Source organism: Cantharellus anzutake (genome assembly GCF_015039405.1).
Source record: "Cantharellus anzutake strain C23 chromosome Unknown EI90scaffold_31, whole genome shotgun sequence".
Lineage (NCBI taxonomy): Eukaryota > Fungi > Basidiomycota > Agaricomycetes > Cantharellales > Hydnaceae > Cantharellus > Cantharellus anzutake.
The window spans coordinates 178,661-193,942 of record NW_024066981.1 but is presented as its reverse complement, the minus strand read 5'-3'; the positions used below and the strand labels follow the sequence as shown (position 1 = coordinate 193,942).

The 15,282-nt window shown below is 49.4% G+C and overlaps 7 protein-coding genes across 7 annotated transcripts; 2 read left to right on the top strand and 5 right to left on the bottom strand.

The window, feature by feature from the left end:
• Window positions 1-901: 901 nt before the first annotated feature.
• EI90DRAFT_3145911 (RNA polymerase III subunit Rpc25-domain-containing protein) lies at window positions 902-1,927 on the bottom strand (the record flags this gene model as incomplete). Its single annotated transcript, XM_039065357.1, has 7 exons — window positions 902-1,009; window positions 1,060-1,157; window positions 1,178-1,284; window positions 1,352-1,415; window positions 1,492-1,578; window positions 1,659-1,842; window positions 1,904-1,927. 7 exons carry the CDS (start codon window positions 1,925-1,927, stop codon window positions 902-904), a joined length of 672 nt encoding a protein of 223 aa, XP_038914799.1.
• A 68-nt stretch (window positions 1,928-1,995) lies between these two features.
• EI90DRAFT_3062428 (mitochondrial carrier) lies at window positions 1,996-3,429 on the bottom strand. The gene is made up of 5 exons (XM_039060632.1): window positions 3,313-3,429; window positions 3,061-3,261; window positions 2,821-3,005; window positions 2,389-2,759; window positions 1,996-2,327 (listed from the first exon to the last, which is right to left on the bottom strand). Exons 1-5 carry the CDS (start codon window positions 3,399-3,401, stop codon window positions 2,115-2,117), a joined length of 1,059 nt encoding a protein of 352 aa, XP_038914798.1. The 5' UTR covers window positions 3,402-3,429; the 3' UTR covers window positions 1,996-2,114.
• A 170-nt stretch (window positions 3,430-3,599) lies between these two features.
• On the top strand, window positions 3,600-4,199 carry EI90DRAFT_3017176 (uncharacterized protein; the record flags this gene model as incomplete). Its single annotated transcript, XM_039057076.1, has 3 exons — window positions 3,600-3,680; window positions 3,759-3,839; window positions 3,936-4,199. 3 exons carry the CDS (start codon window positions 3,600-3,602, stop codon window positions 4,197-4,199), a joined length of 426 nt encoding a protein of 141 aa, XP_038914797.1.
• A 380-nt stretch (window positions 4,200-4,579) lies between these two features.
• Window positions 4,580-5,674, bottom strand: EI90DRAFT_3290116 (uncharacterized protein; the record flags this gene model as incomplete). The annotated part of the gene is made up of 3 exons (XM_039067204.1): window positions 5,295-5,674; window positions 4,831-4,937; window positions 4,580-4,663 (listed from the first exon to the last, which is right to left on the bottom strand). The coding sequence occupies exons 1-3, from the start codon at window positions 5,521-5,523 to the stop codon at window positions 4,580-4,582; spliced, it is 420 nt and encodes a 139-aa protein (XP_038914796.1). The 5' UTR covers window positions 5,524-5,674.
• Window positions 5,675-5,680: 6 nt separating this feature from the next.
• On the bottom strand, window positions 5,681-10,944 carry EI90DRAFT_2923965 (Dbl-like domain-containing protein; the record flags this gene model as incomplete). Its single annotated transcript, XM_039054837.1, has 20 exons — window positions 5,681-6,405; window positions 6,458-6,585; window positions 6,639-6,736; window positions 6,786-6,908; window positions 6,961-7,122; window positions 7,178-7,263; window positions 7,310-7,387; window positions 7,439-7,556; window positions 7,611-7,919; window positions 7,975-8,033; window positions 8,086-8,209; window positions 8,266-8,535; window positions 8,588-8,899; window positions 8,956-9,019; window positions 9,071-9,375; window positions 9,433-9,738; window positions 9,794-9,857; window positions 9,910-10,033; window positions 10,154-10,481; window positions 10,549-10,944. The coding sequence occupies 20 exons, from the start codon at window positions 10,942-10,944 to the stop codon at window positions 5,681-5,683; spliced, it is 4,179 nt and encodes a 1,392-aa protein (XP_038914795.1).
• A 1,034-nt stretch (window positions 10,945-11,978) lies between these two features.
• EI90DRAFT_3210315 (S-adenosyl-L-methionine-dependent methyltransferase) lies at window positions 11,979-13,747 on the top strand (the record flags this gene model as incomplete). Its single annotated transcript, XM_039066443.1, has 8 exons — window positions 11,979-12,060; window positions 12,131-12,158; window positions 12,214-12,305; window positions 12,365-12,492; window positions 12,544-12,678; window positions 12,729-12,911; window positions 12,963-13,104; window positions 13,154-13,747. The coding sequence occupies 8 exons, from the start codon at window positions 11,979-11,981 to the stop codon at window positions 13,558-13,560; spliced, it is 1,197 nt and encodes a 398-aa protein (XP_038914794.1). The 3' UTR covers window positions 13,561-13,747.
• Window positions 13,601-14,842, bottom strand: EI90DRAFT_1385290 (Thioesterase/thiol ester dehydrase-isomerase). Its single transcript, XM_039051739.1, has 9 exons — window positions 14,771-14,842; window positions 14,599-14,709; window positions 14,456-14,530; window positions 14,342-14,396; window positions 14,254-14,276; window positions 14,164-14,180; window positions 13,990-14,109; window positions 13,910-13,933; window positions 13,601-13,854 (listed from the first exon to the last, which is right to left on the bottom strand). Exons 2-9 carry the CDS (start codon window positions 14,621-14,623, stop codon window positions 13,642-13,644), a joined length of 552 nt encoding a protein of 183 aa, XP_038914793.1. The 5' UTR covers window positions 14,624-14,709; window positions 14,771-14,842; the 3' UTR covers window positions 13,601-13,641.
• Between the last annotated feature and the right edge of the window lie 440 nt (window positions 14,843-15,282).

Here is a 15,282-nt window from a genome sequence, read left to right as displayed (position 1 = left end):
CACGCCACGAGATGTCTAATTCGGGGCTGAGCCTGTCGCCATTCCAGCCCGTACACTAGGCTTGCCTAACATCCGAGGGGCTATGATGAGTCCGAGGAGAGTGCTAGACTGCTTGAACAGTCGGAAGTGTGGCCGAATGGTAGAACAGAGCGAGACCGACAACAAAAACCAGTGAGTAACTGTCCTGTTCGTTCCTGTCACAGGCAGGACCGGTTTCGTTCCCCAAAGATTGTTCAGAACATTAACGCACTGAGAGAGGTCCCTCAGCCTTCAGGCATGTTACGGTGCCTGGCGGCGCGACGCTGAGTGAGAAACATTTTGACAGAAGAACCGGGGTCAATGTTAATATTTCCGCTGCAGAACATGACTAAGTCACTGTACACGGGATGTGGGAGATCTCCCGGTTCGTTGGGGGACGGGTGTAGGTTGACTGCAAGGGGCAACAGCTGAAGGTAAAGTTGATTCCCAATGGGGTCCAGCGCAACGTATGAGTCCGCCGCCAAGCTTTGATGAACCTTTATCTCTGTCAATGTGTTCCGTTGCCTTAAGCACTGCGATTGCCTGCTTATCAAATTGCTATGTTCGGAGACACAGCCATGTCCTATTCGATGGGCTATTACTAGCATTAGGTACCTTGAGAACGAGGTAAACCAGTGCCAGTGGACCGAGCCATTGGTGGCAGCTCATCCTGGTTCATTCGGTGTACGCACGCTAATCAGAACTTCATCCCCATGGAAATGACATTTTCTGTCCATTTGGAAGGCTGCAGTGATGCCAGCGGAGACCAGAAATTCATGACGATCTTGAGTAGCCCCATTAGTTTGATGTATAGGGATTCACTTACAGATTGACTTGTATTCGACATCTTGTGAAGCACATTCCCCATCCCTCCCGGCTAAGCTCATGCTGCATCCAGGTCCATGATAGCCCCACCATCTGGGACGCCCTCTTCTTCTTCATCATTCTCCCACCAGGACAACAGTCCCAACCCTTGCTCTGCGATAGAGCCCTATAGAACATAAGCGATCCCACCGACATATGAAGGAAAGTGAAACCTACGATAACCGTATACGGCGCCCTCCTCCCCTCTTTTGTACTAATCACCCCATCAATCATCTTCGGTGGGCCAGGCTCGTCATCATGAAACTCGTCTGATTCTACGCGAACCCGAACGTACTCCCCGTTTCGATGTAATTGCGTTCTGATACAGGCGTGTCAAGAAGTTCGAGCGAAGAAACCCCTTCGGCAGTTGGGTTCCAGAAGAAATGTTGTTCTTCTGCGTCACTGAAGCGTGTTTCGCAACAGGTAAGACCCGTTGACTGTCGACATACGGGAGAATAGAAAGACGCACAATGCAGAGGGGGAAGGCAAGTAGGATGGTGGTATTATCATATCATCAAAGAATCCAAGGGTCACTGGAGAGAGAGGTTTGCACGCGAAGGGTTGCTCGGTCAGGAGGAAGCCAGCTACGGGTTTTCCCTGTGGACCCACATCGTATTCCTTCCGAAGACGAGGATTTAACTTTTGCAATCAATATCTCTCCTGAAAAGGGTCGAAAAACCACCAAACGAAACGTCACTACGTAAAACCCCAGATAACGAGTTATCTTTGATAAATTCTCGATTGTCAATTATTTGCCATCATCGTGAACAACTCACCTTTGTACCAAAAACAGCCATCCCCATAATGCACAACTCCTTCCGATGCATTGATTAAATCATGCACGCATATAGCAAGCCCCAAGTCGAAAATGACACGGTTTGCGTATTTCTTGTTCAGCTCTTTGATAATTGCCTGTTCGGCAGGTATTCCAAAGGAGGCTGGTGCAACAGAAATCTTATCCTGTGTCCGGCACAAATTATGTGTATGACTAAATCTATACGCAAAGCAAGATATAACCTACTTTGAGGATCGAGAGCTGGAACATCGACGAGGTTATTGTGGCACGGATGCAAACATGACATTTAAGATCTGGCGCTTATTCAACGTAGTGGGTAATAATATTGAGTGGGGTGCGAGTGTACTATTACATGGTAGTTTAACGGGACAGTAAAAATGAATAACTTAGGTCGAATGTAAAGGAGTTCTAAAACTGCGAATAAAGTATATCCTGCCTACGCAGAGTCGCCCCACCGGAGAACTCCTTCGTAGATTGTGTACATCACGGCAGCGTTTGGCACTACACGAAGCAAGTGCGCAGATAAGCCACCATACAATGATCGTGTACCTTCTTCGGCAAGAACAAGACGTAGAGTCTGCAGCAAACCGGTATACCTGACTCTACCGGTTTTGGGGTCTACTGGCTGACGCAGCCGTGTGCGGATAACCTATGATGTCAAATACGAGAGTAAGCTGTAGAAACTAGGAAGGGAGAGATGCGATGCTTGCCTCATGAGGATATGTGATTAAACTTGCGGCCATTTTTGCTGTGCCTGCAGACCCCATCATTCCTAGCCATTGTTGGAACAAGCTTGACTTTTCCCCGTTACTTTTTTGGGCTCCGTCACCCCCGCTGAGCTTCTTCAGTCGTTCGTACAATACCCATTGAATAGTACCCTCCGTCACTCCGAGATATGATGCGGATAGCCCACGGTACAGACCGCGAAAACCTTCGTTGCGAATGATGTTCTTGGTGTATTCCAAGGATTTAGCGAAGCGGCTAGTGGAAGTAGAGGTTGAGGATTCGGCGTGCTGGTTCTCAAGTTGTAGGCGAGTCTTCACGACCCATATGGGGTTGGTAGCAGTAGAAGTCGCAATGCCTGCATCCGTACGTTGGGATCAGGCCGGGAAAGCGGTGGGTCCAGTGTGATGCAAACTGACCAGCAGTAGCAGCAGCAATAAGATGCACGATGGAGTTTTCCTTCCCATCGTTGAATTTATTTGCTATTACTTGCTTTCCGTTCCCATAAACGAAGAAGTTGATCGAACGGGCAGGAATGACGCCAACGAGAGTGGGTCCAAGTCCTTTGAACAAAGCAGAGAAGCCTTCGTATTTATAAATATCCCTGATACGAGTCAGAAGGCTGAGAGACACGCACTTGTAGAAGCCAGACACTTCACCTTATTATATGACCGGTCTCTACAAAGTTCCACAATAAACCTCGCGCACCAGTGAGACGCGGTGAAGTTAATGTATTCGGTGCGCCGGCCAGGGCGAAAGAGTGGCCGTATGAGGGCATCTTCTGAAATAAGTCCGATTGCAGTCTGGTCTTGACGACATCCAAGGGTGCCGTGATGATAGCCCCAGCCATTCCGCCGAAGCTGTCACTGCAGTCAGCGACCAGACTCAAGTTATGTTGTATGAACTCTTACCCCCCAGCGAGAAAGTGATGCCATGACCTGGCGGGTAGCCAGTTCATTTGTACAGGCTGAGGTTGGAGCCGAACACCATGTTCAGACATCCCGCTGACACGGTCGTTTTGTGGCCTGAAAGAAACAGGCACGTGCGGACGGTGAGTGCCGATTGCAGGTTTTGAATAAATTGAAATGGTGCGTAACGGAAGCAAATTTGAATCGAACTCCAGATCTGGGGTTGCTACGCGTGAGCAAAGGGAAGGCCAAGGGGAGAGTATATTGTTTGGTCTCCTCTCCCACAGACGATGTTGGGCTGGCTCATTGCCGTCTTCAGGGCTCTTTTCGGCGCGCGCAGTGATCATCCAACTGTGTCCCCGATGCGCGATGTGAGTTCTGGGCCGGCTCGCTGACGCGCGTTTGCCTGCTGATCGCCACGCGCCATGCGCCTTTCAACCCGCATTCAGCTGGCTTCCCTCGCTACTCTCGCGGACACGCCAGCCGTCAAGGGGATTCTACGGGATGCGGAAGCTCGTGGTGATCAAGCCGTGCGTTCTTTTATTCATTATGGCCAAAATGAAATAGCACCGTTTCCTCAAGCGAATCTGTTGCCTATCACATAGTACTTGGATAGCTTCCGACAGGCCCAATCAGATCATTCGCAGAAATGCGACCATAGACGCAAAACTGCAAACGTATCGCGTCCTACCCTAGAAGGGAGTCCATCCACGTGGGGATGGAAAGTTGATGTTGCCGCGCAATTCACTGTCATCTGCAATGGCCTCAACGACGCGATTCACAGCACCGTGTTCGACCCAAAAGAGGTGAACGATGGTCTTCAAATGGTAGTTCAACGCCCCCCTCATCGTTGGTACTTCTGCAGTCACCGCTGGGACCATTACCACTAACAGGGCACATGATGAAAGAAATGTTTTACGACTATCATGATGTTAGTACTATGTGATCATTCGCCATGTGAGATGCTCTAGCCTCTTGATAGAAACATCCACAGCTACGAAACCTTCCGACTTCACGACGATCGACTGACGAACTAATTTGGACGATTGAAACTTCGCCTCAAGGTGCAAATTGGAAAATTACACTGTCGACCTCCATGGGAAACTCTGCTATGGTAAACCAATGGTTTTCTTTGCCTGTTAACGGGAGCTGATCATGTTGCGGCATTTCCGATGCTCAGAGCGGTCCATCGCTCAACTCAAGGCGAAATTCCGTTACATCTCAGCGAGCCCCAATGCCAGAGGACCTCGGGGTGGCAGAATCCCCCGCCTTATCCGAAGTGCCCGGATCGGTGAGTAATTTTCACGCCAACCCGTTCGGCGGCCATGCCAGTAACTTGGATCCTGAACAGCCCCTGAAGAATGCGTTGTCTTTGGGTCTCGAAGCCACGGATTCTTCTCAGTGCGACCCGTGCGCATCATTGAATGACACTATTCTGACCTCTGATGCTGTCGAGAAATGCATTGTTCAGCGTAGAGCATCCCTACAGAATCGAGCTGTTCGACATGGTGTCCTCAATACCGGGGATGGCTTATCCCGAGTAGGATCGCGTGCGTCGATGTCGAGCATCTCGACGCGGACGTCTGCGTCCGAAAGGCCGTCACCACACACATCCCGGGCCCCATCCCCTGCGATTCGGATATGTCGTCCGCAACGGCGCGACCTCACACAAAGCAAGGGAAGTGTTGTTTGTGCCACGTCTTCAGCCGTCTCTTCACTATCACGGCCGTCCCGTCTGGCCAAGTGATGCTTGTCCCGCCGTCACAATTACCCCCGCCCTTTGCGCCCTCCACGCATTGGAGCAAGTGCGAACGACATTATTTCTGCCCCTCCATCCCCTTCCACTTCCATTCATCCCTTACCATCATCTGCCACATCAAGAAATCCAACACGTAAATTATCATCCGAACCACACAACATCACCATTCCAGCCCCCAGTACCATTCGCTCAAGACCGCCCTCCCAGATGAGTATACGACACTCACTGCAAGCACGGACTTCATCAGGACTCTCGCGAGCGCCTAGCAGTGCCTCGACACGAGGTAAAAGATCTAACCCGAATTCGAATAGGGCATCTTCGCCTGATAAGATGGATGCAGTTGCACAAGGGATTGCTATACCTCCACCGTCACTGCGTTCGATGCGCTCCACGACCAACTTAAATCCAAATAAGGTGACGTTGTTACGAGGTCGGTCAAACACGACGAATTCCATTGCTCACCCCTGTCGCCCTGAGGATCTACCGCCGCCATCTACAGTGCCGAGATAGTGGTTGGCACGTATTTGGAACTGATCGAAGGCAGTCCGTGTATATATGCCGTGTATTTGCCGCTTTACGATTTTCGTCGTGTTTCCTCGCTGAGCGTAGGTATTATTTGCATATACATTGCAAGTTTCCGTTTTTGCCTCCATCCAACTGTTGAGATTGCATGGTATTTGGGTTCATGCTTTCAATTGGATTTATCTTTTCGTGATTTGGAATAGCAGTATCGAAGTACATTACATCATTTGATGTCAGGGGATCAAACATAAATGGTCCCAAATTACGAAAGACTCCAGAACGCCATATCCATGATAAGTTAAGGGATGAAAGAGAAATACAACAGTTACCGTGTCCAACCCGACCCCCCTGATGAGGGTCGAGGGGAACGAACTGGGGAAGATGATCTGCGAGGTGTTGTAGGGATCCACCAGATTGATGTGACGAGGGAGGATACAGTAGCTGTGTTGGGACAAGCTCGAATAGATGTTGAGCTTGGGCGCCTCGTGGTGCATTCGGTGGGTTCTGGTCAGCCTTCATCACGGCATGGACGCGAGGCTCAGGCGGAGCCCTCTCATCCCAGCCTTGAGGCCCAGGAGTCAACGGATTCGGGATGACAAGACTGCCCCGCCCATCCCAGACGCAATGGACATCTGTTCCTGGAATGATTTGTACGAGCTTACCCTTATCGATCTGACGAATTTCGATAAAGCGAGTGTCAAAGATGAGAATGTTTGGTGGATGGAATGCAACGCGTTCTGCTGTGCCTTCCCACTCGACCACACCGCCATACTGGCGGCACGGCTCTCCATGTCGATCAACATACAATCCAAACTCTAAATTAGCTCATTAATATCATGCAGAAAACATCATACGTTGGAGGCGTACCATCGTAACACAGAAGGAACTCATTATCCCCCGATCTGAACATGCCCATGGGCTTACACGACTCGCACCGCTTGACTAATTGACTATGACGAGGATCCTCTGAGGTTGGAATCGTTATGCTCTTAAGGCTACGAGAAAATGAATGATTGGATTGAACTTGATGAGAAATTGGGATACGTACTCAGCCAGGTCCATGATCTCAAATCCCTTTGTACACAGTATTGCAATTTTGGCTTTCAGAAAGATAAGATCAAAAGAGTCGGAAGGTAAGAAGAACTCCTACGAGGTTCCATGAGAATCGATTGGCGAAAAGAATCACGACGCCAACCTTGTAAACTCTGAACCAATCTAACTGCTTCGGCCCAAATATATTGCGGCTGAAAGTGGTTGGCTTTGTCTTCTCGGCTGTCTTGCCAGTGACAGGTTCCAGAATGCGGAACACACTGTCCAGCTGAAACCAAGTTAGCCGACAGAACTGACGGTGACTGCTCATAAAATCTCACCCCCTTCTTTTTCATATATATGACCAGGGTACGATCTTGCCAAGTGCCAACACTGAAAAATTGTACGTCACGGCTTCCATTCAACTTTTGAGGTTGTCGTTGGGATTGCGGTCCTGGCGGTCCGGATGGAACTAGGGCCTCGATATGGTAGGCGAACAACGACTAAATATTTTCGGATCAGAAGAATTTCGAGCATCGTCCATATTGACGTCCTGACCTTGTCCGCCAGCACGAGGAAGATCCCAAACTCTTCCAGTATTGCACATTGAGTCACCTGCTTCAAATGGAGGACACGCCGCATTGCTGTTGCACGTTAATTCCCATTCGGACATCGATTTGCGAGACTCACATCGTGAATCATGACGGAGACCAATCCAAACACCTTCAGCACATCCAACTGCCACCAATGGCCGACCGTCAGCTGCAGCTACTGGGAAATCAGTTGGACTCATATACGCAAGATGATGAATAAATGTACTAAGGGGAACTGAGCAAGTGATCTTCCCGGTAATAGCGCCATCGTATGCCTGCACAGGGACAGCCTGGATACTGGGGACTAGGAAGGTATCCGCGCTGATGATTCTTTGTTCGAATGCCTATGAAGAAACTGCAGGTGGAGAGTAGACACGCGAGCGAATAAAGCGACTTACTTTATTGTTCTCCTGAACAACTTTTCGCATAACAACCGCTTCTGACAGCTTCTGCTCCCACTCCTGTCGGATTGCTGCAGACTCCGCGAACAAGTGATAATGTCCGCCGACTCTGCCGGCGTGATGTATGCTGCAGGGGTACAACATTCTCGAGTCTCCGGCATCACCACGATCCCCAGCACCCACTGCACCTCCATCCACATGGGCACCGCTGCGCCCACCCCCCCTGGAAAATCCTAGAAGACTGGAGCTCCGATGTTGTGGAGGTTCCCGAAATGAAAGGACAGTAAGTAGCTCTAACGGAATGGGCTAAGTTGACAAGTCAGTCATGAAGCAACTGGAGGAAACAGAGGAAGGCATATACTCTGCGGTTGACGTAGTATAAGGTGACTCCGTCTTTCTCCTTTGGTTTTGTCATCACAACTACTCATGAAATGTCAGTTGCATGACGCCATATCAGTTTGGCAGGACGGACAATAGTTATCAAAAAGGAGAACGAATAATTCGGACCATGAGTTCCACTCCATTCCACCTTCTGGCTGACGCAAAAGCCTCCCCGTATGAACCAGTGTCCTTGTTTCATCCAAAAGGTCCAAGTCCTGATCGGTCATTCGTTTTAAGGTGGCATACGCATCTTCAAAGTTCCGACACTTACAACTTCTTCCCCAATCTTCCACCGGAGATTGCGCTTATATCGCCACAACTCTACCTTTCGCTCCGCAGTTGCTACGCAGTGGTCCATACTCTTCCCGAGAGCGCTGATGAGTTCGCTGACCTGTGGTATATCTTGCTGATCTGGGTGGCCTTCGGGAGTTGCAGAGAGAATTGATGATAATAGAAGGTTGTAGCGGAGCATGCGAGGAATAGGGCGATTAATGAAAAATTTGACGTCGAGCTTCCGGGCTTCCGGGTGTTTCAGGGCATCCTGCAGTACACGGAAGTTAGACCAAGATGGCTCAAATTGGCGGGAATCTTACATCAACGACTTTCTTGAAGGCGTAATTGCTCATCGCTTCTTCAACTCTGAATCGAGCAATAGGATAATGCGAGGTGTATTCAATGTAGGCGTCCTGCCAATTCAGGGAAGCATCATAAAGCGGGGCAATGATGCTGTTGATGCAGGGATATTGCTCTCGTTGTATCTCATGCATGACCTCGATGAGCTTCCGATGGAAACTCAAGATTTCGAGGTGATTGTGAAAGATTTCATGAATAAGCTCTTCGCTCCTCCGCTCAGAATGCTCCGACGGGCTGAAGAGATTCGTAGACCGCAGAGGTTTGAGAAACAACTGCCCATCGGATCGGTCTAATTACTTCTCTCTCAGAGACAGAGGGGTGTGCTTACAACTTCTATCAACTCCAAGTCTCTTACATACTCCATCTCACCCTTAATAAGTTCAAATATGATACTAAACATGACGGTAAGCACGTCGGCCCATGCAAGAAGGAAACAAGCATACGATTGACGCTTGAACTCTTTTCTTGGTATGTGCTCTTGAACCTCCGCAGAGACCAGATCATGCCATTCTTGTCTGCCCGCAGGCCCTCTTCCCATAGATGACTGAAAGGTGCGAAGCTGCGCAACGGTCGAAAGCTTCCTTATTGACTCAGAAGCTTCCTGCAGATAGTCCGCATCAGGGTTGCCTTGGACAGTTTCGTTCCGTATTGCTTCCAGAAGCGTCGGGTAGCGCTGAAGATGCTCGGACGGACGTGTTATGAACCGACGGAGGTCCATCCTCCTTGCAAGGGGATGACGAGCTTGGTGCTTGTATATAGCTTATCAGCGAGAGTCAGCCAACATCAGTTGGAAATCCCTCCATACCTCGAGGAACACTTTGAATTTCGGGTTGTATTCGCTCTCGTCTTTGACCCTTTTCTCTGCCGCAGGTAAGTTCCCAACATAAAGTGGGTACACCACCCTGAATTCTGCAGCCGCGTTGAGGAAGATGTCGCCGATCCACTGGACAATTGGTCCTTGCTCCCGTTGTCGGACATACATGACTTCCAAAAGCCTTCGATTCGTTTCTCTCAAGTCCAAGATATTCCCAAATACTGTATCGATAAAAGAATCCAGCTCGTTGGGAGCAACAATGGGCTCTGGAGCCGCACGCAGCGGCTTCACAAACAACTAAACCAAAAAGTTTGAATGGGCACGGCCTCGAAGGATTCTACGTGGTACAGACCGTATCAATCAGATCAAGATCATTGACATACTGAGCTTCCTGAGAAATTATCCGCGCGATGACACTAGAATAAACTCAGATCAGAATCAGGTCAACTGGAGAGCAGAGACACACACGTCTGGCGCTTGACCTCGCTCACTGGCAGAGACTTCAGGATAACTGGATCGATATTATCGGCCCATCCACGCTTCGCAGTGTCAGGCATTGGCTCGAAATCAATCGACAACCCTACTGGCTTACCTCTTCGATTCCTTCAGCAGGTATGACCGCATCACTTTGAGACGGTGCCAACAAGGGTCGCTGAAGAACAATAAGCCACCGCATTTCGCATTTGCTTCGACGAAAACCAGGATGTATCACGTACGTTTCGTTTCGGGCAACTATAGGAGTAGCAAGGGCCCTCATAGTCGATGCAATCCACGGTATAACATCTCGTTAACGACGTGATCACACCCGTCGGTAGCTCGTCACGTTCAGTTATCCCACCGAGTCCGACACTGTTATCATCATTCGGTTCGTCCAAGAACATGAAGACGTCCTCCACTCCTCCAGAAAGCTGACGGTCGCCCCATTCTACTTCATAGAAGAATAACTGGTTCTGTAAAGACCGGGCGATCTGAAGAGCAGTTCGTTTATTATCTCGAGCAATATCGGGTAAGTCACGCTGGATAATAGATTGTATGGTGGACTAGGTGGATTTACATTTACTGTCAGCAACGAAATGACTGTCAATACGCACGTGAACAAATACGCACAACGATGTCCTTCCCAGTGAAAGCATTCCGGTAGGGAATACTCCCTTTGACATGATTTCCGCGAGGAACCTTATCGCGGAGTTTTACAGCGATATGAGATAACAGGGCTGTATTCAAGAATTCATGTTCGTCAATTTCGTCGGGGTCACCAATATCTATGTAGTCGTTTTCTGCGTCTGGGATGATCGTGGATCGCTCTTGCCGTGAAGATTCATCCTCAGGTTCATGGTCGTCTGTAATATCCCTCGGTATGAACGGTGGATGGGGTGAAATGGCAGTATTGCCAAAAGATGAAGAAGATACGCGAGGTACCTCCCACGGCAGGGCGTATTGTGAGCTTTGAGGTGTTCCAGCTGTCCAGCATTCAGGACATGAGTACTGCCATTGGCAGAGCATGTAATACACAGCGTCCAGTACCCCTTACCTTCTGTAGTGGAGGCGGGTGTTTGCTGACGAGAAACTGACCCGATAAGATTGGAAGACTTGATCTGAAGGTTGGGGCCTTTTTGGTCCACACTGGCTGCATGCTGCGCAGTATCCTTGAAGCCTGGTTGCAGCGAAGCCTCCTCGCTTTGGTTAAATGCATTATCCCTCCAGGAGTCACTAGACGACGACGATCCGACACGAGTGAGCGGAGGTGAAGGATGGGGAATTGGCGGTAGACCGGTGCGTGCGATGGGATCAGGTGCGTCCTGGATGTATCCATTGCTCGATACATCACTTGGGTACGATGGGTCTGGGGCATTTGGAAGCTGTCTCGACAACTCTGTGCGGGGAGGCTGTAAGCGGTTGGGGGTCTGAGATGACGTGGACCTCTGTCCGTGCATTTAAATTGGTCCTTAAACTCAGAGAAAGTAATATGAACAGGCCACACCTGAGATCCTCGCAAGTACGTATCACCATTGGCCATTACAGGTTCGGGCGGAGGTCGGGGCAACGGACGGTTTCGAACGATGGAGGTTAGCGTCGGAGGGGTCACTGGGACCCCATACACGTATGAGGTCCGGGCTTGAGGTTGGTTTCCATCCAGTACTTCACCAGAAAGCGGGGGCGATCTAATCATAGCAGAGGGCTCTGTGGAAGTCATGGATGAGCATATAGTACTATTCTAGGCAATGATGGCAGTACACGCCTGGCAACGGATGACTTTTGGAGGGATTTTCATGCTCAGTGTATGAGTCGTAAATAGACATGAGCCTATCGTTCGAACTCGTACGCTGCCGTTCAGCTTGGGGCTGTGGTACATCAGCATGCGAAGGCCCTGCCAGCGAGTGCACAAGATCCAGATCTTCTGTGTTTTCGAGGCCAGCCATAATTTGCTTATAAAGCTCGTCAATTTCTGGATCGACAGTCGCCATGGCTGTCAAAGTCCGTCAAAACCCTGGAGTGATGCGGCACGGAAGCAAATGACGCTGATGATGCTTCTAGATATGTCAAGCAAAACTAAGTCCTCATCCTCAGTTCAATCCGAGGGTGAAAGGCCACCCTTTGGGTGTCGACTATTAACCTCAGGTGCGTGCTTGAGGCTAACTATGCCGTCTTTGTTCCAACCACAACAACTTCGGTTGGTGCTTTCCTTCAGACGCCGATGTGTGGAGTCAATCCGCGTGGTTAGAAACGTTCATCGAAACTCCTTGTTGTTTATAAGTCTGAAAATCAGATAAGGGATCATGTTCCACCGCCAAATGACCAAGATGATATTATCTCAGCTGCTCTTGAACGGCAGAGAACAAAGCCAGTGCCGCCTAACAAGAAAGGTACATCAACGTTCCAAAAGTCCCCACCGATCAGACCGTTTACTCTCAATACTATAAAGCACGCTATAACTCCAGTCCACGATGGTTCTGGGATCAGTTCTATAAAAATAACAAAGATAACTTCTTTCGTGATCGAAAATGGCTTCACCTTGAATTTCCAGATTTGATGAGAGCCGTCGAGCCTGATGTACGACCCCTATCGAGTCTAAACAATTTGGTTTTTGAATTTCTTCAACAGGCCGGGCCTGTTACGGTTGTCGAGATAGGATGTGGTGCTGGGAACTCTGTGTTCCCTCTCTTAACAGCAAATAGAAACCCTTACCTGCGTATCTTTGCTTGCGATTACGCTCCCGAAGCCATTAAAATCGTCAAGGTATGGCACACATCACATTCTTTTTAAGGCTGATCCGAGGGCTGAAGTAGGACAATCCACTGTATGCGTCGCCAGCCATCGGGACCATTGCTGCGTCCGTCTGGGACCTCGCCTCCCTGGACTCTTTGCCAGAAGGCATAGAGGAAGGCCAAGTTGATATGGCCATCCTCATCTTTGTTCTATCCGCCTTGAGTCCGAAGGAATGGCATAGGGCTCTCCACAATCTACATCGAGTGCGAAAGCCCAGCTGTACTCAGATATCTGTCCGCTGACGATCTGCACAGATATTGAAGCCTGGAGGGAAGGTGCTGCTTCGAGATTACGGGCGACATGATCTTACGCAGTTGAGGTTTAGGGAGGAGCGACTACTTGAAGAGAATTTCTACATTCGGGGCGATGGGACTCGAGTATATTTTTTTGAACTCGGTAGGTTCTACCAATTTCTCGTGTACTTACTTGGTTTGAGGTTGGTCAGATGAATTGGCAGTGCTCTTTACGGGCCTGCCCGCGCCTAAGCACTTAACACAAGTTACTGAGTCTTCCGAACCATCTATGGGGGTCGAAGGGCAATCAGATATTTATCCCCCTCTGCCAGATGTCCCTTCTCCAGATGCCAGCCGAGGTTCGCTCCAATCGGCAATATTTGGCCAGGCATCGGGATCAGGAGAGGTTGTAGTTGACCAGCTACAAGATGAAGCCACAAACATCGATCGTAGCGCTGACATTCTTATATCTTCCTGTCAAGATTGTGACAATTCTTTACCATCACAACCGCTATTCTCAATCAAACAGCTTGGAGTGGATCGTCGATTATTAGTTAATCGAAAGAGACAACTCAAAATGTACCGCGTTTGGATGCAAGCCCAGTTTGTGAAAGACTAGGTTAGTTACATTGTACTCCCCGAAAGGGGTCTATGAAGTCCGCACTGTATGTATAGCGTGCAATGGATTCTCAAGATATCATCATGGCAAAGCTCCAGTATCGGGTGGCAGTTTCAGGCGAATGTACTCAACCAGGTCTTGCGGTCCCTCGCATTTCCTGAGTTTGTTGTAGTCATACCAAGCCAGGACGGATTCCGCCTTGGCCACGGTGGTACTTTGCGCCAAAGAGTAGTATACCGTCGTCAAAGAGAACTGGGTCGCTTCGATTGTGTGCGGTTTTTGCGATAAAATGAGCTTATGAAAACCTCAGCGATGTGTATGATTCATTGCAAATAGCACCACGACCGACCGTATCTGGATACACGACTGGTCGCTACTGGGAAGCATTAATAACCCAATTAGCATGGCGAGTTTTCATCATTTCCCCACCTTGAAATCGACTGTCACGCTCTTCAGGATGAGCCCAACGCCCTGACCCGCTAGCAGTGCGACTTTTCTTGCGTCCCCGCCAGCAGAGGTTGCCATGCATTCCATGAATCGGATCCTCGCCTATCCCAGGAGGTTTGAGTCGATTTCAACCGGACAACTGAGATGCTAGCTCACTGATTCAGCGAACCTGACTGAAATCGACACAAAAGCGCGATAGTCGCATTAATCCCAGGATCGAGCATTCGTCGGGAAAGGGGATCCCACCATAGTGGACATTATTAACGTGTCTATCAATTTGTTGTGGTATTTTTACAGCTTCAGCACTGAACGCAATGGCACCGAGGTGACTAACCGAAAGGAGTCCTGGTCACCCCAACAAATTGGTTGACGCCAAATGGAATCTTTGTCTGTAGGTTCGACCTGACGCATAAAATACCGAAGTATTAAGCCCCGTAAAAATACGCACCGTATCCATTTTTAATTATATACTCTGTAGCATCCGCTTCGTCAGAGATCGATGAAGAAAACCGGCGGAAAATGCCTGGGGGCACCTAGTTTCAGAACGTGAGTGAGACTTATCTTCTAAATGGACTAGCTCCCCCGCCTAACAGAACCACGTCGAGACGTCAGGCATAAAGAGCCTATAACACTAATGGGACTGGGCGCGGCGACTCGGAGAGTGGGCCAAATCATCAATAGCATGTGGCAGTGCAGTCCCAGCTAGAGAAGCCGTCATCATGTGAAATCGGTAGGTGACCAAATCGGAGAAACTGATGCATACATTGTTTGAATGTTTCTGACTGTTTATCGCTGTCTTGGACTGAGATGTCTGCGACGAGTCCAATGGGACTCATATCACATCTGGGCGTCTGGGTCTTACCCACATCTCCCATATGCTTTAAAACTGGTCCTCGCTTATGCCTAGTCCTCACTTCTCTCCTCACCCCCTTCACTTTCTCAAGCACTGATCCCGGTGGTCGACTTCGTCCTTTTTTATTTATAGCCTCCAGCCATGCCCGCCTTCAATCCTAAAGGGGCCTTCGCCCTTGCCTCCATCTGCGGGTCCTTATTATCCGTTCAGGCCGTCGCCGTCCCTCGCAACCAAGCACAGGATTCGGCTTTCCTGGGTGTTGACCTCAGCATAGGGACTTCCAATTATGCTGACAATCAGCACCCCTCAAAAGTTGTAGTCACTCATGATGGGTTCAATCCATCGTGGGGCTTGCTTCATGTTGGAAAACGCAAGGAGTCTGGTCCGACGAAGGTAGGACCGTGCGACTTTACACTCTTGTG

What these genes read in the sequence shown, in the direction of transcription:
- EI90DRAFT_1385290 (XM_039051739.1), bottom strand. Translation starts at nt 14,623, where the DNA reads ATGCCTGACGTCTCGACGTGGTTCT. An exon ending in TGACGTCTCGACGTGGTTCT is followed by an intron (nt 14,531 to 14,598) that starts GTTAGGCGGGGG and finishes AGGTGCCCCCAG; the next exon opens with GCATTTTCCGCCGGTTTTCT. An exon ending in GCGTGACAGTCGATTTCAAG is followed by an intron (nt 13,934 to 13,989) that starts GTGGGGAAATGA and finishes GCTTCCCAGTAG; the next exon opens with CGACCAGTCGTGTATCCAGA.
- EI90DRAFT_3062428 (XM_039060632.1), bottom strand. Translation starts at nt 3,401, where the DNA reads ATGTCTGAACATGGTGTTCGGCTCCAACCTCAGCCTGTACAAATGAAC. An exon ending in GAGACCGGTCATATAATAAG is followed by an intron (nt 3,006 to 3,060) that starts GTGAAGTGTCTG and finishes GACTCGTATCAG; the next exon opens with GGATATTTATAAATACGAAG. An exon ending in TAATCACATATCCTCATGAG is followed by an intron (nt 2,328 to 2,388) that starts GCAAGCATCGCA and finishes TTGACATCATAG; the next exon opens with GTTATCCGCACACGGCTGCG.